Raw genomic sequence first — 25445 nt, 5'->3', positions numbered from 1 at the left:
TCATTTACAGATCATCTAGAAAGACTGAACGACGAGCTTAAGAAACGTTTGTCTAACTCAACCCGAACTCTTGATTTCTCAAGTGGATCCCCAACTCGGTGATGTACTGATTTGGGTCCATATTTTCTATTGTCGAAGTAAATGCCTGATTTGAGTCCATATTTCCTATGATCCGAGTTGATGCCAGATTTGAGTCCAACTCTGCTGTGGTCCGACCTCAAGTCTGATTTGAGTCTATCGCTACTCTTGTCAGATGTCATGTCTGATTTGAGTCCGACTCCTATGGTTAGATTTTATGCCTGATTTGAGCCCATCGCCGCTATGGTCCGAGTTAATGACTGATTTAAGCCCATCACTTCAATGGTCCGAGTTGATGCGTGATTTGAGTCCATATCTTCTATGGTTATAGTTTATGACTGATTTAAGTCCGTCTCTTCTATGGTCCAAATTTAAGCAAGATTTGAGTCCATCTCTTCTATGGTTAGCGTTAATGGCTTATTTGAGTCCATGTCTTCTGTAGTAAGAGTAAATGATTGATTTGAGTCCATCTCTTTTATGGTTATAGTTTATGGCTGATTTGAGTCCATCTCTTCTATGTTTAGAGTTAATGTTTGATTTGAGTCCATCTCTTCTATGGTTAGATTAATGGCTGAATCGATCCCATCTCCGCTATGGTCCGAGTTAATTGCTGATTTGAGTCCATCCCTTCTATGGTTAGAGTTAATTGCTGATTTGAGTCCATCCCTTCTATGGTTAGAGTTAATGGCTGATTTGAGTCCATCTCTTCTATGGTCCGAGTTAATTCCTGATTTGAGTCCATCTCTTCTATGGTCCGAGTTGATGCCTGATTTGAGTCCATCTCTTCTATGGTTAGAGTTAATGGCTGATTTAAATCCATCTCTTCTATGGTCCGAGTTTATGCTTGATTTGAGTCCATCTCTTCTATGGTCCGAGTTAATGCTTAATTTGAGTCCATCAGTTCTATGGTTAGAGCTAATGCCTGATTTAAGTCCATCACACTTATGGTCCGAGCTAATGCCTGGTTTGAGTCCATAATTATCTTCTATGGTCAGTGATTATGCCTGATTGAAGTCCATCTCTCATATGGTGAGAGCATATGCCTGATTTGAGTCCATCACTTCTATGGTCCGAGTTAATACTTGATTTCAGTCCATCACTTATATGGTCCGTGTTAATGCTTGATTTGAGTCAATAACTTCTATGGTCCGAGTTAATGCCAGATTTGAGTCCATCCCTTCCATGGTCCGAGTTTAAGCCAGATTTGAGTACATCTCTTCTATGGTCCGAGTTAATACTTGATTTGAGTCCATCACTTATATGGTCCGTGTTAATGCTTGATTTGAGTCAATAACTTCTATTGTCCGAGTTAATGCCAGATTTGAGTCCATCCCTTCCATGGTCCGAGTTTAAGCCAGATTTGACAACATCTCTTCTATGGTCCGAGTTAATGCTTGATTTGGGTCCATAACTTCTATGGTCCGAGTTAATACCAGATTTGCGTCCATCTCTACTATGGTCCGAGTTTATGCCAGATTTGAATCCATCTCTTCTATGGTTAGAGCTTATGCCTGATTGGAGTCCATCACGCATATGATTAGAGTTAATACCTGATTTGAGTCCATCACGCATATGGTCAGAGGTAATGCTTGATTTGAGTCCATCACGCATATGGTCAGAGCTAATACCTGATTTGAGTCCATCACGCAAATGGCCAGAGCTAATGCATGCTTTGAGTCAATCTCTTCTATGGTCAGAGCTAATGCCTTATTTGAGTTCATCAGGCATATGGTCAGAGCTAATGCCTGATTTAAGTCTATCACACATATGGTCAGTGCTTATGCCTGATTTGAGTCCATCTCTTACATCGCCAAAGCTTATGCCTGATTTAAATCCATCACACTTATGGTCCGAGCTAATGCCTGATTTGAGTCCATAATTATCTTCTATGGTCAGTGATTATGCCTGATTTAAGTCCATCTCTCATATGGTGGGAGCTTATGCTTGATTTCAGTCCATCACTTCTATGGTCCGAGCTAATGCTTGACTTGAGTCCATCATTTCTATGGTCCGAGTTAATGCTTGATTTGAGTCCATCACTTCTATGGTTAGAGCTAATGCTTGATTTGAGTCCATCACGCATATGGTCAGAGCTAATGCCTGATTTGAGCCCATCTCTTCTATGGTCAATGCTTATGCCTGATTTGAGTCCATCACTCATATGGTCAGAGCTCATATCTGATTAATTAAATAAGCGATTGTTTATTACAAAATAATATAGAAAAAAATAACCAACAACAACATAACATTTATACGCATTATTCAAAAATATATAAACGGGATTTGTAAGGCCAATCCAATGTGTCAAGATCTCAGTATTATACATAAATATTGATGTCATTAATTCAAAGCAATATAATAACACAAAGCCAAATTGATAGCAACTTTTAATTGGACAAAGTTGTTTTAAATAATATATTACAATTAAATATATATATCCACGTGTTGAATAATGTTATACAAATAAAATCTACCTGCATAAATAAAACGCATCAAATCAAACGCATGCATAGTAATATGAACAGATAAAACCCTCTGTTACACTAAACAAGGTGACAAATCCAAACACAAATAACCCAATTGGGCGTGTTTTACATAACGAAACTAGTTCGAGTAATTATAGCTCCTAGAATGTATACCGCTTCACGAAAAAAACCAAACATGTTCCATAAGTTTGTAATAGAATGTAAAGTTTAAATCTTACGTCGCTGATGACAGCTTTCATAATGTCCGTTATATAATTGTTGGCCAAAATGCATTGGTGGAGATAAAGGGAAGTATATAGTTCGACCCAAAATGAATCAACTTTAGTAATGGGACAGATTTAGCAAGCCAAATTAATTATCAATCAATGCAAGAGCAGCAAACTCTTCAATTTTCATTTAGAGTGATCTCCCTTAGTTAAAACTTGAATTGAATATATTGAGCGCTATTTGTCAAAATGATTGCAACGATGTTTGCATGCACTAAAAGTGATGGAATAAAAACGAGCAGGTTTAACTTCCTAAACTACTGTCATGTTTTTGTCATTTTAGAAAAAATAGACAGGAACATAAGTCTAAGAAGGTCTTGACAGATGCCGATCGTAAGAAGTTCCAGGAGAATGGAGTGGCGCATTTAGCACATATATTGTGACATCGGTATCAATCACGTGACCATTGTAAACACAACTTTTGAAAGTCGACAAGGAGTGGTCAGTTATTTTAAATTTTCAATGAATGTTATTGCCCATATGTTAGTGCATCAGATGTATGTGGTAAAATTAGGAAACCGATGAATTTTGTTGTTCCTACGTTTCTTCTCTCCTATATAAGCAGACATATTTTTTTGTTGAAACTTTGCTTAAATTTTTTCTACTAAGTCAAAATTTATGTATTACATATTATGCAACTATAACACTAAGATAAATCAATTTACGACTAAATTGACATAGAATTTTATTGAAACGACTATTAACGTAACAAATAACGTAGCAAATAACAACAGGGAACATCTGGGGATTAAGGAATAATAATAATAATAACCAAAAAGTCTTAACTACCATTGATGTCATGAAGTAGGAGGTAATGAATGTCTGGGACATTTTGGACCATGATTTGATAGCTTCTTTGATGATAGAGAGCATACAAAGGAAGATTGAAGAACGAGTTACCAAATGTCCAGAAATGAATGTTTGTGAATATTTGAACTTTAAACTACGGTGAACAAATATTGATGTAACGTTTTGTTCACTTTTGAAACATAAACAGAACCGTTTAAATAAGTTCTGATAAAAAAGAGACGTGGGGATTTGGCTGAAGATACAGGAACGGTGTAATATGGGACTTGCGCCATAGGAACGGAGTCTTGATTAATTGTCTTTAAGCCATATCTATTTTATAAAGCCTGTAACATGGTGTTAATAGTGACAATTGTTCAGCTGCCCTGATCAAAATCAGTAGCGTTGCATCAAACAGGTTTGATCTTGATGACAGGCAAACGTCTACATACTCAAGACTAGTGAGTATACCATCTGTGCAGGAAAGCGTACTCGGAGTCAAGTGGAAGCCGGGTACAAGTCGCATCGCTGCCTGAAAACTCCAGCAGGTGAACGAGCCTGGGATACAATGCAAGAAGAACAAGTAAGTTTTAACGTTTCATTGTGTACGATATTCATGATGGTTGTTAAGAATAATTTTGGGTGAACTAGGTTAAAAAACTACCATGTTTTTAGTCTTCTATTGTTTCCAAAATAACGGTTAACACTTTCAATTAAAACGTGGTTTCCTTATTAAGTGTTTAAACAATCATAGGTATATATAAACAAGCTGATGAGTTTCAAGATGATATTAACGAATACCTTTAAAACCAATGATTTTATAAAACAAACCTTGGATTATCTTCCGTCACATTAGATTTGATGAAGGTAAGGAGCTGGTCCAGAAAGTTGAAACAAACATTGGGCTTCCGTGGACTAGGGATGTCCTGAAACACAGTTAAAAGTATCATACCTACATATTAAGCATATGAAATCACCATTCCTGCCTGCAATAAGTCCTATGGAATATCGTTAAGAACTGCATCTCAACAACTTTACCGAAATGACGTCATAAATTGGTTCGTACTCCATCATTTAGCCTTCTCAATTAGGTCTAAAATGAAGTTTGCATTTCCCTAGCCACATGTGTATGTGTGGGTAGGTTTACTTCTGTATCCCTGAATTCCTGCATCTATTTATTGAGTTGTTCTCTGTCGATGTTATAAGTATATTTTATGCTTTAGAAATTTGGCTATACAATTAAGAAAATAACATACGTACATACACAAAATGAGCAGTTTAAGCCAGACAAATGCTTATTGCCGCTGTTAAAATGTTTTCCGTTTTAATTGTTTGTACGTTTGTTTGCCACGGTAACAGTTTTTGCATGACGACGCCAACAACCACATCAAGCCTATTTACAATATCCCTACGTCGTTTATAGAACTAATAGCGAGAGGTAAGCAAACCTCAACGCCAAGGTTTATCACCACATCTTAAGTCGTTTAATAGAACTCCTAGTAGAGGTGTGTTATGTTCAGCACCAAGGTCAGTCATAAAATCCTTACGTTGTGTAAGCGAACTTGTAGAGGTTAGCCAACACAAACACCAAGCACAGTATATTTACATCTTTCTATAGAACTAGTAGAGGTTAGGGGTTGGTATTGTTTTTAAATGTAATAAAAACTACAGGTTGCCAACATGTTTTAAATACCTTTTCAAGGATGCATACGATTAAAGTCCTAACAACCTCCGTGTCAAAAGGCTTTCAGCATGACTATAAGGTTTGAAATGAAAAGCAGTCAGACTCAGTCTCTGTGCATTATAAGAACATGAATTATTTAACAAAATGTAGGCAACGGACAGTGCACAGTGGTTTGACAAGTAGGAGTCCGATTTAGGGTTTAAATGTGACTGTTGCTTTTGTCTCGGAATGAACCTTAGATTTCAATGTGGGGTAATGTTAGACAAACAAATCGCATGTTTTATTTTTCCGAATACATTCATTATATATGACTTACTTAAAGTAAATACAAAATGACTACTATCTAATGCCTAAAAACCCAAACCCTCTTAAGCCATACCGCATATTGGACATGTCTTAAGCGCTCATCCTGTCTATATTGATAGTAATTTAAGACCAGATCATTGTCCGAACTGTGTTTTTTTCAATATTTGATGCCAAATGGCTTTCAAACACCATTTCAGATTAAACAATTGGTCGAATTACTGCGCTTCGCCCTCAGTTTCATAACATAACAGAAGATCGGCGTGTAAAGCTTTCGGATTGCCTTACTATCAACCGAACTGTAATGAGGTTCGCCATCTTGATTTAAACTCTGGAACTCACTCGAGTCATTCAGTCGAATGACTCTCGTGTCTGTTATTCAATTGTGGGAAAATTGCATCGATTCGAATGTGAATACTCATTGTAACAGGCCTCTTTTAAGAACGAAATTGAGATGATTTGCGTTGGAAAGCCCTTGTGTCAATTTAAGACATACGATTGTATTCCTTTTTAACCCTCTTTTAAGTTGATGATTTGTGATTTAGGACTGATTTTTAGTCGTTTTTTAAATAAATATACTTGTATCTGGCTAAGGTGTTTATGGTAGAGAATCGCTAGGAAAGGGAGTACTTGTTATGCTTGCTTAATATTCTTATAATGAAATAGATGAACATTGTATTGAATTGTCTGTAACCATGACGGTATAACTCGAGCATATTTCGTGTGTGTTTTCCGGAGAAAATTACACCAATGGCAATATAGCGGAAATAATTGTCATGCAATAAAATCATGACCGCCGAAGAGGCTCAATATTCTGGTCACAGGGATTGCTGTGATACAACGCCTAACAATCTATTGAATATACACCCATCACGTATTTATACTTATATTCGTCCCGAGCATAAATTGAACAGTATTTTAGGTATTGACGTGAAACTCAAAGGAGAAGTTTAGTGCTCAGACACCATTAATCTGTCTGAATATTGTTGCCGTTTGTTGAGTTTTATATTTTTGAATGGAGTATAACTTAAAACGTCTATTAAGAGATATTGACTTGAAAATTCATATACATATATTTCTCCCATCACAGATAAGTAGATCCATTAATTTAACCATGCTAGAAATTCTTATCTTGCCCACGGGCGAAGATAAAATGCCCGTATGGAACTTCTTTTAATGGTCACCACATTGTGATTACCTCCCTTGTTGAAGACTGTTGTCTGTAGCGCATCATGGAAACCTTGTCTTGTGGCAATATTTAGAACGCTAGTTAATTATTTCTCGCTTCAAATGTCACCAGAAAACAGTTTTCACGCATCTTTCAAGAAATAATGCTTCACTCTTCTTAGAACTATTGAAAGACCTATCAGACCATTTACATACTCTGAATCACTGCGCGAATATCCATGACAACCACGAATTATCGCATATCCATACGCAATTATTTTCACTAAGCACAAAAGAGTTCCAGCAAAAAAATACATTTTTACTTAATTTTGTTTAACTGAGGTGGGAGAAAAAGCATCTACCATAGTCGCTTGTGTAAGATAGGTTCATCCCGACCCTCGCGCAGGGTGTTTTGCGGAAACTCGGTAAACCTCGTTTCCGCAAAACACCCTACGCTCGGGTCGGAATAAACCTATCTTACACTCTCGGCCATGGAAGATACTTATAATCTCCTCTGTTACCTGTTGATACACTTTTCATGCTTTTTTCTTCCCTCCATACTTATGTGAAAAATTCCAGAAACCAGCCCAGAAGCAAAAAGTTTAAACATAAACCCCGTTTAATGGCACTTGGTAAACGCCAAAGACATAGAACACAAAAACAAAAAATCGCAAACAAGAAATTTGGAAGAACAGCACAAAACTCCACAAACAGCTCAGTGCATATATACTATATAAAAAAACTAGGTATATTTATCAAGGATACCTTGGAACGGTCAGTAAAAAGTAAAATTAACTGGGGTTTTAAACAAGTTTACGTGCACAAACCTCACTCTTATCCCAACAATCCTACATTAAGAAAAAAACATAAAAGGTAAATCTTATCAAAGTATGCATTGACTTGAGGAAACTTGAACCATCACTTAATATGTTCTTCAGGTATTGTTTTGACCTTATTTTGATAACATTCTGTAAAATATTTCGATATAATTTTGATAAGATATAGTAAATTTTGATTTTTAAAAGTCCAAGTGCTTTGCATGACCAATAACATATATACTTTAAATAAATGAATTTCTGGGTTGCCCTAATTTAGCCGTACAAGTTTGTACTGAATCTTCATATCGCTCGCTTAGTACGAGACGGTTGTAACTAAACATATGATGAAAATGCGTTGCAAGTTACAGCAGTTTTGTGCTAATATTCAGCTTACCAAATGCACTATGTGTTTATAAAGGACAAATATTTCTCAAACGAAGTTTTCAAATCTTCAACATCATGTTTTTACGTTTTTGCAATCAAATCTAGCTACATGGGGTTAAATGAAACGAGTCCACAACTACCAGGGGTTTGGGAAGTTATAAACATTAAATCAAATTTTAAAGTTCCACGTTTTGTTACGTCAGACGTCGAGAATAATGCATGAGATTTGTGAACAAAAAGTCTCTTTCAAAGACTTAACGCTCAAGTAAGAACCCTATTTAAATATATATTTAAAAAAAATGATAAAAATCGTCTTTTTATATATATACTATTGACAATTGAATAGTTGTACGCTTCTATTTACAAGTCTGTTCAAATGCGTCAGCTGCTGTCCAATATGTAAAATGACTCAATTTCAACGCAGTTTGAAAAAGTCGATTCTTTAAAAAGACATTTAACTTAATCTCCATTAATATGGAGAAAGAATCAATTAAATGCATATATGTAGGAGACTAGCTCGTACAAAGGGTGTGGTAACATCTTAGCAACAACTTTGTTAATTAATACTTTTAAATTATTTTATTTAATGATTTATTAATAGATACAAAATGGCTTACTCCGGCTATTCTTGGTATATCTTGCGTTTTGTATGTTTGTAGCTTGCTAACAATTCCAGCATCACGGATCCCACAGACAATCTCGGGAACACCCGCAAGAACACTTTGTGTCCACCACTTAAGAAGCTTGAACCTGTATATGATACAATGGAAGCTATAGAGACGGACTCATCAGAACACTTTGTGTCCACCACTTAAGAAGCTTGAACCTGCATATGATACAATGGGAGCTACAGAGACGGACTCGTCAGAACACTCTGTGTATTCCACTTCAGGAGCTTGCTGGTGTAAATAATACAGTGGAATATACAGAGGCGAGTTTACAAAAACACTCTGGGTTAACAAGACAGGAGATTGTACCTGTAAAAGATACAATGAAAAACAACATAAACTAACTCACAAGAACACTCTGTGTCAATCACTTCAGGTGCTTCTACCTGAATATAATTTTACACTTGAATATACAGAGACGGGCTCATAAGAACACTCTGTATCTACCACATCAGAAGCTTCTACCTGTATATAATACAATGGAATATTCAGAGACGTTCTCACAAGAACGTTCTGGTTTCCCGATAACAGGAGATTGTACCTGTAAATAGTTCATTGGAAAGTACAGAGACGGGCACACAAGAACACACTGTGTCCAACACGTCAGGATGGAAACTTCAAAGACGGACTCACAAGGACACTAGGACTCTGTGTACACAACTACAAGAGCTTACCTGTAAATAATACAATGTAATATACAGAGACGATCTCACAAAACACTCGATGACGAGAGGTACCTGTGATTTCGATTTCATCAGTTACAAGAGCTCTGTTAAAACTGTTAAAACCCATTGAGCAGATTATACCCGCCCAATTTCCCTAAGTAAGGAAATAATGGCTAAATTTCCATTTATTCATCATTTGGTTTAAGCGAATTATTTACAATCTTTCGCATGCGCACTAGACTAGTAAAGAGGCATTTGATAGGCAACTCACCATGAGCATTTATTTTTGGTCTAAAATAAACGCTATATAACTTGGTAATTGACTAGTGGCCTTTTGTCATTAAAACAATTATCTCACCAATAATAATTATACTTTGTTAGTAAATGATAACACAGGGTGGCATTCTCCAATGGATTAACGAACAAGCTCCAGCAAATGATTACGATACATTTCATTAATTGCTTCGAATACTGGTCGATTCCTGACATCATAATATAACTTAAGTTGGAGCTGACAGCATTGAAAATGCTGTCAAAAGATAATACTTTGTTCATAAAAAGGATCTTCCTTATATATGATGTTTGAAATGTTCGAAGCATTACAAAAAAGATAATTGTTAAGATAAAGATAATAATGTTCAAACAGTTAAAACATTCAGGCCTGTAACACCTTTTGAAACTTTCTCTCTGCAATGCGGAATATTTGGTGGTTTTGAACTCAACATAGTGATCCCCTTTAGACCCATCTGGATTTACAGGTACAGCATCGACCTCGCCACAGTATACTGAAACGATATAGTGGATTATTGCCAAACACTGTAATTTATTTCAGATTAAAAACAACAACGTTTATTTCAACCAGACAACAATCTTTGATAATGTAAACTATTTTTATACCAATACCAATACCATTAATATAATGCTATGTGACATTATAATTACTGTTAAAGCAAAACAATCGTTAAATCCAAATACGATTAATATTTCTCAAAAAAATGGCTAGAAAAAACGTGCATACGGAGAATCGTACGGTCAGAATATTTAAGATTACCTAGTGTGCGGCTGCCGACCTGGGATTTCACAACAGTATAGAAAGCTTCACAGTTGTTATATTGCATGTCTGGATTTGGTACGGAATCTGTAGAACCTGCATTACGTATAAATGAAGTATGTGAATACATGTGTACGGTATGTAAACCGATCATTAAAAGTTTTTCATGGTTTCTTTAATAATCAAACTTAAATCTGTACAAATCCCACATATTGCCAACCATTATGTGTTCATTTTTGATACAATCTAAAAGTTAAATTATCACAAACTCGCTGCGAAAAAACGAATTTATGAATATATGATATTTCTAATTTAACACTTATCTTTAAAGAAAGCCAAGCATTTATGTGTTTATCAAATGTTCTTCCAATTGCTAAAGATTGTGTATATACATGGTGTGTTATAATAGGAGTTAACGCCATAACTCAGAATAATGCAAGTTAAACAATAATATTATATGAAGATCAGATGTCATTGAGGGTTACAGCATATAATGTCAACTATGCCCTACTTGCGGTGAGATACTGCTTAAACTTGAAGCACCACGCACACATCTCTTGGTTACTCCCTCCAGTCATTTGTTTTATAAATGCCAGTTTCTGGCCGGTGTGGTATTCACAGAAATAGTAAGTTCCTTTGTGAAGAGTCACGGCGAACTTCCAGGTTTGTTTTTTCACGTACGGAGTATGAAGTAACCTTTTCAACAAACCCCTGTTGCATATGAAGTAGGTTTGCATGTTTCTGAAAATAAATATCAAGTTGAGCCAGAAAACACATAGTGTTTGTTTAACGTTGTGTGAAGGTAAACTCATGTTTCGGTTATTTTAAAACGTTGTCACAACGTTGGTGCCTAAATTATTTTCAATTACTTGCCACTTATTACCATTCTATTCAAATTATGGGCAAGGTAATGACTAATTGGAGTCAAGCATCTTATAATGAGAAATAAAATGTCATTAAACTTTTAGTGACTTAACGACGTTTTTAACTTTATACAAACGTTGTGTCAAAAGTCTTGAGATACTTGTTGTTCTCCCAGTTTCCTTCAACTAAGAAAAGGTTATCGTAACGTTGGGACAACGGTGTCCTTGTCATATCTTAGAAGTTACTCCAAATTAGTTTATATTTTTTTTTATTCGAAATATTTATGAAAGTAGTGTGAGTTTGATTGTTTGCATGTTTTAAATGTTTATATTGTAAAAATTATGTAAAATATAAATAATATAAAATCCTGTTTCGACAGGTCCTTATGTATGATATCGATATGTTTTATTATAATCATTCCTATTTTGTTTTACAAGACAGTCATATCTTTCGAAAGAGGAAACTGGTGTAAAAAAGTTTTACCTATGGCACTTTTAGTAAAAGTGACGAGTTCATATGTAACAATCTTTACAGAAAATAGCCACGTAGCTTCAACATTTAGTTTTGGTAGTTTTTAAGTAAAGAAGGTTTTATTCAATAAACACCTAGGACAGTTTGTTTATTTTTTATTTGGGACTTAAAGACATCTCTTGCAATATTGAAACATTAATGATGAAGAATAACATTGGTTTTACCTTAGAAATACATATAAATTACACATATGTCATCTGAAAATGGATGTTTTTGTTATTTATTATGTTACACTAGCTTGCAACACAATTGGTAAGGTGAAAGGTTAACTATTTACATACGTACATTTCAATGATGACAGCAATAAATCCTCTTGAGACCAGATTTAAACAGTTTACAAACATTTTAACTACAAAAAACAACAACAACAAAAACACACACAAAAACAGCTCAGTTTTGAACCTGTCCAAGGCCATTAATCTGATGTATTTGGGTAATTTAATGTTATTAATACATTGACCTAATCACACACAAACGTTGTAACAGTTTTGTTCGTCAAACATGCGCTTATTATACAATAAGTTTTATTTATTTGCAGTTTAAGCATCTACAAAAAAATGCTTTCTTATGATTCTCTTTGAAAAACACGTTTAAATCAAAATGTCCGGAAAAGGTGATACACTTGATGCATTTTTGTGAAAATAATCAGTCTGTTACCTTTCAAATCTAATGTGAATGACCAATGTAAAAGAGATTAAACCAATAAATACGTCACGTAAAATGTCGGTATGCAATTTGAAAGTGGAATATTTTCATATATAAAGCCATCCCATTGGTTAAAACGTGACAGGGCATGAAATTTAGAGATAAAAAAATGTACTCGCATTTTTTGCGAATGCTGAAAATGCCTATTCGCAAAATCTGAAGTGCACTCGCAATATTTTTTTATACCCGTTGGTATTTGTTAAGAAAATGGAATGTAGTCAAAAACAACAGCAAAGGTTTCTGTGTCATAACAATTCATCTTCTAAAGCAATTAGATTTATAAACATAAAAACAAAATATTTAGGAAGTCTGATCATAGTCTGCACAACATATCTTGCAGACGTTCCCATTGTCGTCTGTGTTGAAGGTTAATTTATGAAAATATATGAAGTTTCTTCTTCAAGGTAGTAACAGTTTCTCGCATGTACCTTTAAACTCAACTCACATTTTCCGATTTTCTCTGCAATTTTGTGAGTGTGCGAGGGTTAAATTCTAGCCCTGCATAATTTCAACCAAAGTTGCTTAAAGATGCACTCTTACTCTCAAATAAAATTTACCTCAATCAACAAAATTGTTTAAGTATACCAAAAAGGATGAACACATGTCGAAGATAATAGTTCTTATGCAGGATACTGAGTTTATTTTCAAACAAAATGTGCAAAAATCACGTAATTTCAATCTTAACTGCCGATAGTAGCTCATAGTTACTGTAAATCTTTTAGCATTCACCAATTATTTAATTTATTTAGGTGTTTAACTATTAAATACACTGTAACAGTCGTGTTATCAGTAATTAATATTGTCAAGAAATGCATTATTTAGTTAGTACTTAAAGGTTTATCACTTATATGTATGCTTGTTATACATGTGTATGTGTTGATTATGTACAAGAGTGTCACTTTAAAAGGAAAACATATGGGACGTTTGTGATTTTCTGACATTGTAAAACTGTAGTAATAAATACTGAATTAATGCTTAATCATTGTCAGGGTTGACCCTAGTCCACCTGGCCGTCAACGAGTCTCTTGACGATTGTTTTACTATAACAGACTCGTGATTTCCACCATCCCAGCAACAACGGCCTTGCGCAGAGAATTCACGAGGCAACATTTTTTTAAATTATTTACGTAATAAATTTAAATTCTTTGAAAATAGTAATGCATACTTATTTAACACATATTTATGTATTTCATTATGCCAAAAGGTGTTCTGATATCATAAAACACTTACATTATTTATCAAGTATTACGATATCTGTAAATCTGGGACAAATCTGATAGATATTGGACATGTATAAAACGTGACCTGTAATATGTTTATGTGGAATAACGACTCTAATGACAAATTCAATCCAGTTTAGATTACTGTCGAGTATATATTAAACAATTATGTCATTATTATTCAACATCGATGCATACTATTACTATATACATATCTCCCGCTGTTGAACGGGAGAGAGTTGTAGCGTTACAGAGATACCTAAGAAATGTCGAAATAATGAATTCACGTACGTGTCTTAGCCTCAAATGTAGACTTAGGACTCAAGACTCAGACTTTGGGCTGTAAAATGGTATTCACTAATGTTTCTGAGATCAAAGTTTGAGTTCAAAGTCTGAGCCTGAGTCTCAAATGTTGAGTCTATAATTTAGAAGCTTTGCAACCTTCAAAGATGGCGGCTGGACATAGAGCTATCGTTAGAGATCGTATGTATTTGAGGCAAGTGCCACGTCCTCGTGTTTTTCGCGATAGGAGTAACCCTCTGGAGGACCTAAGGGAAGAGGAGGTATTTGCTCGTTATCGTTTCCGGCCGGATACGATCTACTTCATTGTTGATTTATGCCAGGCAGCTGCCCGGGACACAGGCAGATGTTTCGCAATACCTTTGGTGTTGTGCGTTTTAAGCTATCTGCGGTTTTTTGGCAACAGGAGCTTTCCAGTTGACTGTCGGTGACACTGTCAACCTGAGCCAGCCCACAGTAAGCAGAGTTTGCCGCCAGGTTGGACAGGTGCTTTCTGCTCTTGCAGACCGGTTTATCTGCTTCCCCTCCGGTGATCGTGTCCGCCAAGTGAAGCAGCAGTTCGGTGCCATGGCTGGTATGTAATATCCACTAAATATTCACTTCTTAAGCTTAAACTTTAAAGGAATTACTCAGCTAAAAAATGTTGTTTACGTCACCTCCATTGAAGGAGAGTATTCCTAGTGGGACGTAAACCTTGTACCCTGTTATGTAGGTTAACCTAAAAATAGCTCACCTATAGTCTTTTTCACTCTTTCTGTCATGAATGCATGTATGTTTATGTTTACCTGGTTTTATGTATACATGTATGAAGTAAGCAATGATAAAAAAGGCTTGACAAGTGATTTTTAAGCATGACAATAACTGAGATAAATGAAGTTGTGCCTGTTTGACATATTCCTTCATTTCAATGCAAATATAACTGTTGATATACTGTAAATATTTTAGTAAAATAAGTTAGAATTGCATGTACAAGGAGTTCTACATGTATTTCATCAGTATTGAAAGAATTAACTAATATATAAAATATTGATAAATGATCCAATTCCTCATTTGATGTAATTAAATGTTCCATGTAAAAGTCTGAGTATGAATTTCAATACATTACAGTTTTACTATGTTTTTTCAGGAGCCATTGATAGTAACAGATGATATACAGTTCCTGTTTTCTGAACACCTAAGGTTGGGGCCAATAACAAAAAATCTTACTTAGTCTAAAGTTATACATGATCATGTTTCAGGCTTTCCCAACGTTGTCGGGGTAATTGATTGCACCCATGTTTCGATAAAGAAGCCATCGGCCAATCCAGAGGATTACATTGGGAGAAAAGGAATTCCTACAATAAATGTTCAGGTAAATTGAATTGAATTGAATTGAATGTTATCCGTTTTCCAAGATATTGAATTCATTTACCATAACCATCTTAATCCTTGAGTTTGTACTCAATTATAAAGGTATATTTAACATAACATTTATTGAACTGATTTGAATTATATGTAATTTAGCATTTTTGAAATCACAAATATTAAACTGTGTATATTTCAGGCTGTATGTGATGCCTCATATAGGATTACATCAGCAGTAGTGATGTGGCCAGGGAGGACACACGATGCACGAATCTGGCGCCAATGTGCACTCCGAAGGAGGTTTGAAGACGGTATGACCATGTTGTATATGACTTAATCAATGGATACATTGGTACTGTTAAATGAAACCATATGCCTCCTGTCTAGTTATAGCATGCATTCATACAGATATATATAGGCATACTAGATGAAGAAGTTAAAACTACTGGGACAATATAGTTATTTTTTAATTGATATGTTGTGTAGTTGTAACATAATGACACATTTTACCCACGGGTGATATGCAAGGGTTTTTACTTGCTGACAGTGGGTATGCCTGTACAAGGTATATGTTAACCCCCTACATGAATCCTGTGGGAGAGGCACAGGCACGTTACAATGGGGCACTGTGTCGCACAAGGGTCACTGTTGAGCAAACCTTTGGAATTTTGAAGCAACGATTTCAGGTAGAATAACATTTACACTTTTTAAAATTTCTCTCTTTTTAATGAATATTATACAGATGTATGACAATGTATTAATTATATAAAATATAGTAATATAAAGTAATTTGTTCTTGCAATGTGTGTTTTTTTTCCAAAAAAATGCATTTCCTTGTTGTCAGGTACTTCGGAGGAAGTTGAATTGTTATCCAGAAAGGGCATGTATGCATATCAGAAACTGCATCACATTGCACAATCTGGGGATCGATCGGAGGGATATCGTTGCTGTTGACCCAATTGACCCCAATGATAACCCCCATTATCATGGAGTTGATGTTGGGGACAACATGGATGGGAGGGCCGCCAGGGAGTACGTGACCAGAATGTACTTTAAGCGATAGGTAAAATCACTTGTAAAACAACATTCATTTTATCAATACATACACATGTAATGTTAAATGTGTTGTGCTTTTCTGGCAGAACATCATAGATGGCAATCATAACCTCTTTTTTTCATTTCAGGTGCCGAGATCCTGGCGTCTATGTACCCATTAGCTTTTAATCATCCTCTGATGCACGCTAACCTGCTTGTAACATAGCATCAAGATGGACGGTGAATGTGCTGTACACCGTTTAAGCTATTAGCAAGGCAACCTTAGCACAAAAGGACCTTGGGGTTCGGGTTAGGAACGCATGGTTTTCATACAGGACGACCAAGCACTAGTTAGCGGAACATGCATGTAAAGTGATAAGTTTAACCTAACAGACTGATTTCCTGTTTTGTTTCTAGTTTTCATTTGAAGTAAGCATATAAATACAACAAATACATCATTTGATATGTTTCATGTTTTAATTATCTTACCACTATGAACAAGTAACAATGTGTAATGCTTCATATCACAAGTGTTTTCATAAATGAACAGGACCCAACTTCTCAAGTCTATTATAAAAAGGATTAAGTTTATATCACTATTTTTGTTTTCCAATAATTTGCATTATATTTACTTCTTTAAGAACTTTTATACTTTAGGTATATGCTGTATGTTAATAACATTTAACTATTTATTTTCAATCCAATTAAAATTGAAAGAAGTTTTGATAAATTGTGACAAGAGCATAAACTCTTAGAAAGTTAACAATGATGACATTAACAATGCTGTTAACTTAAAACACTTCTTTTCAATACACCATTATAGTACAAACAAGAGCTGTCACAGAGACAGCGCGCTCGACTATTCGGCCGCTTTTCAGTATCAGGATTGAAAATATATGAGGTAGTACGCAAATTTTGACATAAATTCTTAGTCGAAACAGGGGCTTAATTACGTCAAAATGATTGACACAGTTACCTCCTTTTGTGTACATGTTGCGGGCATGATGGTGAACAAGCATGCAAAGTTTCAAAGCTAGATGTCAATGGAGTTTGAAAATATTTCAGATAGTACGAAAACTTTAATGTAAATTCTAATTAGAAAAAGGGGCATAATTTTGTCAAAATGCTTGATAGAGTTACCTCCTCTTGTGTACACATATTTGAGGTGGTACACAAACTATTACAAATTTTTTTATCATAAGTGGTTACGCCGACGCTCAGGTTAATAGGATAGCTCTCCTTATTCTTCGAAAAGTCGAGTTTAAAACGATGAGGAACAAAACTCATATATACACCACAGTTTTAACAAAGCATGTAATTCAAATCATCCATAGGGCTTAGTGTTACAACTAGCTACCATTAAGCAATGAAAGTACAATACATATGCAAACATCACATACAGTTTTAGTTAGGACCGATATCATATCTAATGTACACTTCTGTAATATTTGACAACGATCTGTATTATTTGAAACCTAATATTAGTGTTTTATTTTGACTAAATCATTTGTAATGATAATATAAACAACAAAGGTAAGTGACGCTCATGAAAATTGAAAGCCATACTTCCATGGACAGACTTTCATACTTTATAAACGATACTTTCTATTGTTCAATGTTAATTAAATTTCTACAAGAACGTAAGCCAATTACCTTAATTCTTATTAATTCACCATGCCATTGTTGACAAAAAAGAACAAAATCACTTATTGACTGTCCAAATATTGGATAAAATCACCATAAATTCAGATCAAATGTGTTTGTAAATTCCGTTAACATTTCAGACTTTGCATAAAATGGCAAACTATCAAAATCAGTTCCAATTAAACAGAGACAGCTGGGGGTTTTCATATAACTGAGATGTAATGTTCATAACATATGAATAATATGAGTTGAATTTGATATATATCAACTAAAAAAAATACATAGAGTCAGTGTTGTATATATATATATATATATATGAAGTCATGCAGTCAAAACACAGGGAAAGCTATCAATAAAAAGTATATACATTTGCATCTATAAAATGATCATTATGAAAATAATCATTAATATAAATTAACAGTGTCAATCATAAAGAGGATACTTTCTCAAACTCCAGATGAACCTTGTGAATTATAAATGAATGAGAACTGTGTAACAGTTGGATATTTGAAAAGTAACAAGCAATACCCTTAACTTAATTGTCTGATGACTTTATGGCACCATACATTTTATAAATTTGATATGTATAAACTATATAGCAAACTACATACCTTATGTCCTTAATAAATAATTACTTCAGCAAACTTTACAAAGAATATTTCATTGGACATGGATGAACAATGATGTGTAACATATATATGAAATGTCATCATCAAACTTAGTGGCATAACATATATGGTTTAAAAACTTTAATAGCACATGAATTTCAGGGCATTACTTAATACAACAAGTACATTTTGACTTGATCAAAAATAAGTCACCTAAGCCAATCATACATGCAATTCAAGACTGTACAAAGCTTTAAATATTTGAAGATTGATGTAGGATCTCAAAAGTAAGTTTGAAGAAGTTAGCTTAAACAAGTACATCACCTTCAAATATACAATGAAAAATACAGGGACAAGCCTAAAATGTTTCAAAGACAGAACTCGATACATGCTTAAATAAATTCTGTGTAGTCAAAACATAGTCTACAACACTCGAACCCCGACTTCCAACGTGCGTAAAATTACCCTCTTTATCTCTATCAAATCGACCATTTAAAATACGTAATCCGGTTTCTTTACATAAATCTAACAGTATTAATCCATAATTATTCAGCCTCCCTTTATCTTTTGAACATCGTGTTAACGGTACATCAGTTATATAATTATTTGGTATCAACTCATTAAAGTGCATATAACTATCGCCTGTGACAAAATCCGGCCCATCTGAAGTATGAGCATTTAAATCACCACAAAGCACAAAATACAAAGAGTTGACATTCTTAGCTTCAAGATCCGTTATATATGAAAGTAGCCGATCGAATGTGTGAGCTTCAATCAAACTCTGGCGACTACTATTTTCTGGTACAACATATGATAAACAGAAATACAGATCCTTATCTTAACCCAACGACACACTACTGATTTTTATACATAAAATATCGTTATTACTCGTAAATATTAATGTTTCATTTGTAACATAAGTGTTTCTCAAATAAACAATTATGCCCCCTGAAGACCGTTTACTAGTTTGCTTATTTTCATGGCTATTTAAAACATAACATTCAAAATTGTCAATATGTAAATCAGAAAAGTCATTAGTCCAGGTTTCCGTCAAAAGAATTATATCATTTAATTGAAAAATATTTATTAACTCAGTAGAGTGTAACTTATTCGTTCGTCTGCTAGTGAGACACTGTACATTTAACGGCGTACATCTCAGCGTGACCTTCTTGTCAGTACACTATGCGATGATCGGCTGATCACGTTCCGCTGGTTGACCACCGCTGTCAACACCGGGTGTATTTTTAGAAGTGGGTAAAACCTGGCTAATGTCATTATCTCGAGTTTTACTGACACTTTGTTTTTTATAAGGTTTCGTAGCTTGAGACCGTTTTTCGGACCTAGCTACAGCACGGAGGGTACGGGATCTGCCCCTTGTAGGGGTGTCTTTGTCACTATTTAATAATGGATTTCCTTCGTCACAATGCACAGTTTTTAGTTCAGTTTCACATGTGGATTTCCTTACCGGTGTTGAAATCTGTGGTGCGGCCATGCCATGACTAACAGGCTTAGGGACAACGAACTTAGCTGGTGTGATGACGGTCTCCTTGGGTATCCTGAACTGCTGTCTGGGGGCCACACTCACCTGTGGGCCCGTGATGTTGGTGTCTGTCTGCTGAGAATCGCACGATCGGGAGCTGTCTTGAGGCGTAATGATCATGGGTTCGACACTAGAATGTTCGTGCGTAGATACCGGATGTAGAGACCCAACATGAGCGGGGGTATCACTATCAACAGGATGGGCTACCACCGGACAGTCGGAAGTGTCGTTAACTACCGACCGATTTATGCGCGGGTTACTTATGTGACCAATATCGTTCAATGACACTATCCGGTTTGCCCCAACTAAGCGATTCCAATCAGGAAACTCGTCACGTACGATCTGCCCATCATGAATTAGTTTTGCAGGATATACGATCTGCGCCCTAGATCTTGGATATTCCCTCTTAAGCTCTTTAAAATGAGGCCACAGGCGGCTGCGCGCTTCCTGTATCTCGCGGGGAAAGTCCATGTCTATGGAAAAGGGAGTGCCTTTAAGAAGACGTACATTGCCCATCACATGGTCAATATCCCCATAGTCTCGAAAATTTGCTATAACGGGCCTACTCTGGAAACGCCTGTTTTGGTTTGGCCTGCCCAGCCGATGGGCGCGTGCGATGTAGATATATCTTGCGTCGATAGAAAGTCTATTGTGAAGAAAGTCTCGGACGATTTGGACACAATTCTCACCAAGATTTTCTACAAAGCCACGGAATATAAGATTATTTCTCCTGGACCTTGCCTCTAGGTCGATAGATTTGTATGCTCAAGTTTTCAAAACGTCCGTATGTGAATTTGTCGCACGAATCACTTGATTAAGTTTATCGTCTACACCTGTAATGTTTTGTTGGAAGGAATGTAGTGTTATAACAGTGTTTACTTGCTCGTTCCTGATGAACCTCAGCTCATCGAACATATGTAACAACTTGCTGTCCAATGACCCATGAACAAAGTATTCCATTGAAGTACTTGAACTTATTGATGTCTCTTTGTTTGGACATTCCCGCGTATCTAATTTTTCAAACCGATTATGAGTAATAATGTTCTCCATTTTTAAAGATCCAAAAACAATAAAACATTCCGAAATTCCAGCTCTAGTTACTTAATAAATTGTAAATCCGTTGTATCGACAAATAATGAGCAAACTGTTAAAATTATCACTAAAATTTAAGTTTTTCAGAGCAGGTAGAAAATAGTCTGACCACCTGCTGCCATTTTTTTCCGATGTCATCAGTAATATTATACACTTTTTAAGGCTATGAGAAATAGAAAAACTGTTTCTTTCAGTTTAAGATCGCAATATTAAAAAACGTGAATGTGTGTATATCATTTTTTGACAGGATTTTTTACTTCTCTTTCAGTACTGCAACATAATATCGCTTAGTGAATAAGAGTTGTATTATACATATATAAATAAACAGATCTCAGAGGGTCTAACCATAAGGCAGCCCAGTTCCCTATCATTTTCATTATTACTACGATAAAGCACATACAGAGCCAAACAAACGCTCTAATTAAGCCTTCTCAGTGCAAAATTAACCACATTTTAGCAACCATAATCACTGTAGGGAAACGGACACCGGAAATAGCTCAAAACGTGATTAATCGATAAGCGTTTGATTTTGACACATGTAATGTTTTCTATCATTCTTTGTATTTTATGGTTATATATTTATCAAAATCGAAGAGTTTCAAATAACTTGACACTGTGCAATACACGACTATGATGGAAATGTGTCTCCTCTTTTGTATAATAGCCCAATTCTCGCCGAAAGTTGCATGATCGCTCACAAATGTTCATTCATGTGGTACGATTTTAAACATTAATCAACAAATTGAAAATAAGAATGAAAACTGAATCGAGCGATTTCATTGTGATTACACTATCTAGTAATGTGTAAGATATCAATACGATATGTTTTGTTGTTACGGAGATATTCATACCTTTTGATGCCCTGGTGGTGTGTGTACTGGGGATAGATGAAGCAAATAAATAACTACACATGGGATAGCTATTAAGTGGACTGAGGATAGTAACGATGTAATTAGAATAACGAAACTGTTATAATGATTACGGCCATTTACCTATATACGCAAGCTAGAGAGAAATTAATTGTTGTTGTCCATATCGAGGGACGAGAGCAAAAATATTGTTGCTGTATTTTGGTATCTGTTCTCACTTAAAATTGATTCATTAATATAGATTAGTAAACCATGACGTGTTTTCACAAGCATCAACGTTCGAGTCGCAAATATCTAGATATTTTAAATACGCCGGTAATCTGATTTATTGAGGAACACAAAACATATGGCCGTATAATTTATGTGGTGTTTGCTGTTCATATATATAGTATTGCTTTGTAAATCAAGTAGGTATGTTTCTGCACATAGAAAGTCATCAGTAGGGAATGAGATATTGTGATCAAATTTGGAACACGTGAAACTTTTTCTAAGCTTGGGTCGATGTTGCTCACACGTTGACACATTTCTCAACTTTGAAACTTTCCTCAGTACATAATACGGCTATTCCCAGTACAGTAATGTGAACATTTCTAAGGGCATATCATTAATAGTTTAAAAGTTACATTGCCAGTTCTTACAATAAAAATAGTTGAGATTATGCTTTTGAAATCATCGATTCAGATTTTTTATTTATTCGATATATTTCTTAGAAATAACAATACTTGTCGAAACTCTTTAGGTTTGGGGTGATCATCTCAGGTCTGCTAAATCGTAAGCACTTTAAGGTATACCATAGGCCAAATTTAAAATTCAAGTATTAGTTTAAACACTTGTTTCATTTGTGGATACGGTAGATAAGCGTTAACTCAGCTAGATCTTACCTCTGGTACAGAAAAACAACTGCATAATTGTCTGTTAACTTATCACGTTTTGAGCTTTATCCGGTGTCCGTTCCCACATAATGATAATGCCCATTTAAAACCAAACAACCTCTTGTGCACCTGTCATTAAGCATTCTCAGTGTCTAATACACCACATTTCGGCAAACCATTCACAGTCAAATATACCCATGTGCTTCTTACATTACTTTTCAGTGCCAAGTACTTCACAATTTGGCTCCCATAAAGCCTATTCAAAGCCAACTAAACCCATGCGCAGCTCTATCATTATGACTAGCACTCAATGCCATGTGGTGGCCGTATTGGATTTTGCAGACATATTGGATATATCCTAAAAGGGTCGTTACCCTAACCATAACAGGGTGTCAAGATTCCATACTGGGTAAACAGATCTAAAGAAATATTCAATTTACATTTTTGTCATCAAAAATTGGATACAAACAAATTTGTACTTGCATATTACAAGAAATGATACAGGAAATCACAATTTTTAGTCATTTTCGTACTTTGACCTTGAAATGGCCTTGACCTTGAGGTAGTCAATGCAGCATACTAATTTAAGGTACATATGAAACATGAGCAGTTTACATTGAAATACACGACTCAATCTAGTTAAATGTGTGGGATATTTAGAGATAGCAAAACCACCATTAGATAATTATAGCGACCATTTTGAACGCAAATTTTAGTCCTCATTTTTCATAGGTTACACAAAATTAAGTTAAAAAATTCTGCTATACTGCAGCACATTAAATGATTTTTCATAAGCATCAACTTACGAAAATATAGGGTTCTTTGCCTATAAATTCGATAAATGAATCATTTGTGGAAATTGCGGTTGCCAGGGCAACACAAATATTGATTAAGGAATTTTGCATGAAATTTGAAACAGGTCACTTTCAATATCTTAATATCATTAAACATCAATAAACAATGCATTTATAAAGGTCACAGTAAATACCACAACTATATATTAACATACTTATAGTCACAACATCACCCGACTAAAGCGTTAACTTTGTCAAATCTAAACCAAACTCAACAATTTTGAGCTTTAATTATTTAATCACCATTACTCTTTAAGAGAATGTACTCCTTGACCGAGATGCTATTCTATTTTGAACCCGAACTGCTGTAATATGTGATTCGACGAACCAGCTACTTCACTCAAATTCATTTTACTGAGTTCCTAACTAAAACATGTTACCCCGCTAAGCATAAACAAATCATCAAATCAACACATGCGCCTTTACTAACAACGTATCTTTAAACTACCCATTCATTGTTTTAGAACTAAAAAATATGTTGACTTGTACTTCTTTATTAATGGCTGAGCAAAGACATGCACAGCTGTTGAATTTTGTTTTTCATTCAAAGCTTCTTAAGTCACATTCATAACAAAACTTAACATGAACTATTGTTCGGTCTGTTAAGCATAACCGCATTTTGGCAAATACCTTCTTTAGTTATGTTTTGTTACAGAAATAAGACGCTTATTATCTGACATAAAATATTCAGTCAAAGTATTTTGTTACAAATGTAAAGCAAATGGCCTGTTTATAAGCTATACAACCTATAACTATGGCATGTTAGACGTCGCTATGGAATATTATAGTCGGGTATTTTGAAATATACGGCAAATATAGAAATATTAATCGGTACTATTTATGTTCCAGTCACATACCTTTTTCCGATTCTGAATACTCACCTTCCATGCAACTTGATCCATTCAAGAATTTTGTCTAGCTTTAGCTTCTCATTTTCATCTCTTTTATTCGTCATTGTTCCTCTGTTCCTCACTTTGTTTATTTAACGAAAAGAATCCAATCTTTTCAGGCTCACTAACACGAATGTCGGTGTGAAACTCCGCCATTTTGTTACTGAATAAATTGGGTAGTTAAAGTATGTCTATCCCTTGTCTTTTCTGAAAATAGCTATTTATAGAAATATCTATTGGCCCTATGTTTAGGCTACAGTTTTACCTAATATATGCATACTTTAACGTGCCTGAATTAAATATTGAATGATTTAATGTTTTTGGTTTTTCCATGCAGTAATTATCTGTATATCGTGTAATATTTGACCCAAAAGTTTAACGCTTTGTGTAGAATATTATTACGACTTAGCCCATGTGGCTGGATGACGCTATAATTGGACATGTCAATGTAACCCCTCGCTCTGTCGTTATATCACTAATAAATGGGGCGACTCGGTCGTTTTGAAAATGCAGCTATGTACACTTCCGTAGAGTGATGGAGGCCAATAAACGTTCGATGTTTTATTTTGGAGAAATTGAAATAATTAACAGGCAGCTAACGTAAACATCCAATATAGTAGTATTTGATGGCACCCATACACAACACACGCGTTGGCTAATATACACGTTGGCACAACATATGGAGTAAAACAGTAAAATATATATGTTTCTTATGTAAACT

The 25445-nt window shown here is 35.1% G+C and overlaps 1 protein-coding gene across 1 annotated transcript; it reads right to left on the bottom strand.

Moving 5' to 3' along the window:
• Positions 1-2469: 2469 nt before the first annotated feature.
• Positions 2470-24904, bottom strand: LOC128212556 (decapping and exoribonuclease protein-like). Its single transcript, XM_052918050.1, has 7 exons — positions 24716-24904; positions 10868-11097; positions 10357-10452; positions 9976-10090; positions 8590-8722; positions 4448-4542; positions 2470-4174 (listed from the first exon to the last, which is right to left on the bottom strand). Exons 1-7 carry the CDS (start codon positions 24787-24789, stop codon positions 4075-4077), a joined length of 843 nt encoding a protein of 280 aa, XP_052774010.1. The 5' UTR covers positions 24790-24904; the 3' UTR covers positions 2470-4074.
• Positions 24905-25445: the final 541 nt, after the last annotated feature.

Source organism: Mya arenaria, chromosome 12 (assembly GCF_026914265.1).
Source record: "Mya arenaria isolate MELC-2E11 chromosome 12, ASM2691426v1".
NCBI lineage: Eukaryota > Metazoa > Mollusca > Bivalvia > Myida > Myidae > Mya > Mya arenaria.
Note: the sequence above shows the minus strand (reverse complement) of the source record. Positions and strands in the feature narration are given on the sequence as shown.

What these genes read in the sequence shown, in the direction of transcription:
- LOC128212556 (XM_052918050.1), bottom strand. Translation starts at nt 24,789, where the DNA reads ATGACGAATAAAAGAGATGAAAATGAGAAGCTAAAGCTAGACAAAATT. An exon ending in TGGATCAAGTTGCATGGAAG is followed by an intron (nt 11,098 to 24,715) that starts GTGAGTATTCAG and finishes ATTTATTTTCAG; the next exon opens with AAACATGCAAACCTACTTCA. An exon ending in ATATACCAAGAATAGCCGGA is followed by an intron (nt 4,543 to 8,589) that starts GTAAGCCATTTT and finishes ACTGTGTTTCAG; the next exon opens with GACATCCCTAGTCCACGGAA.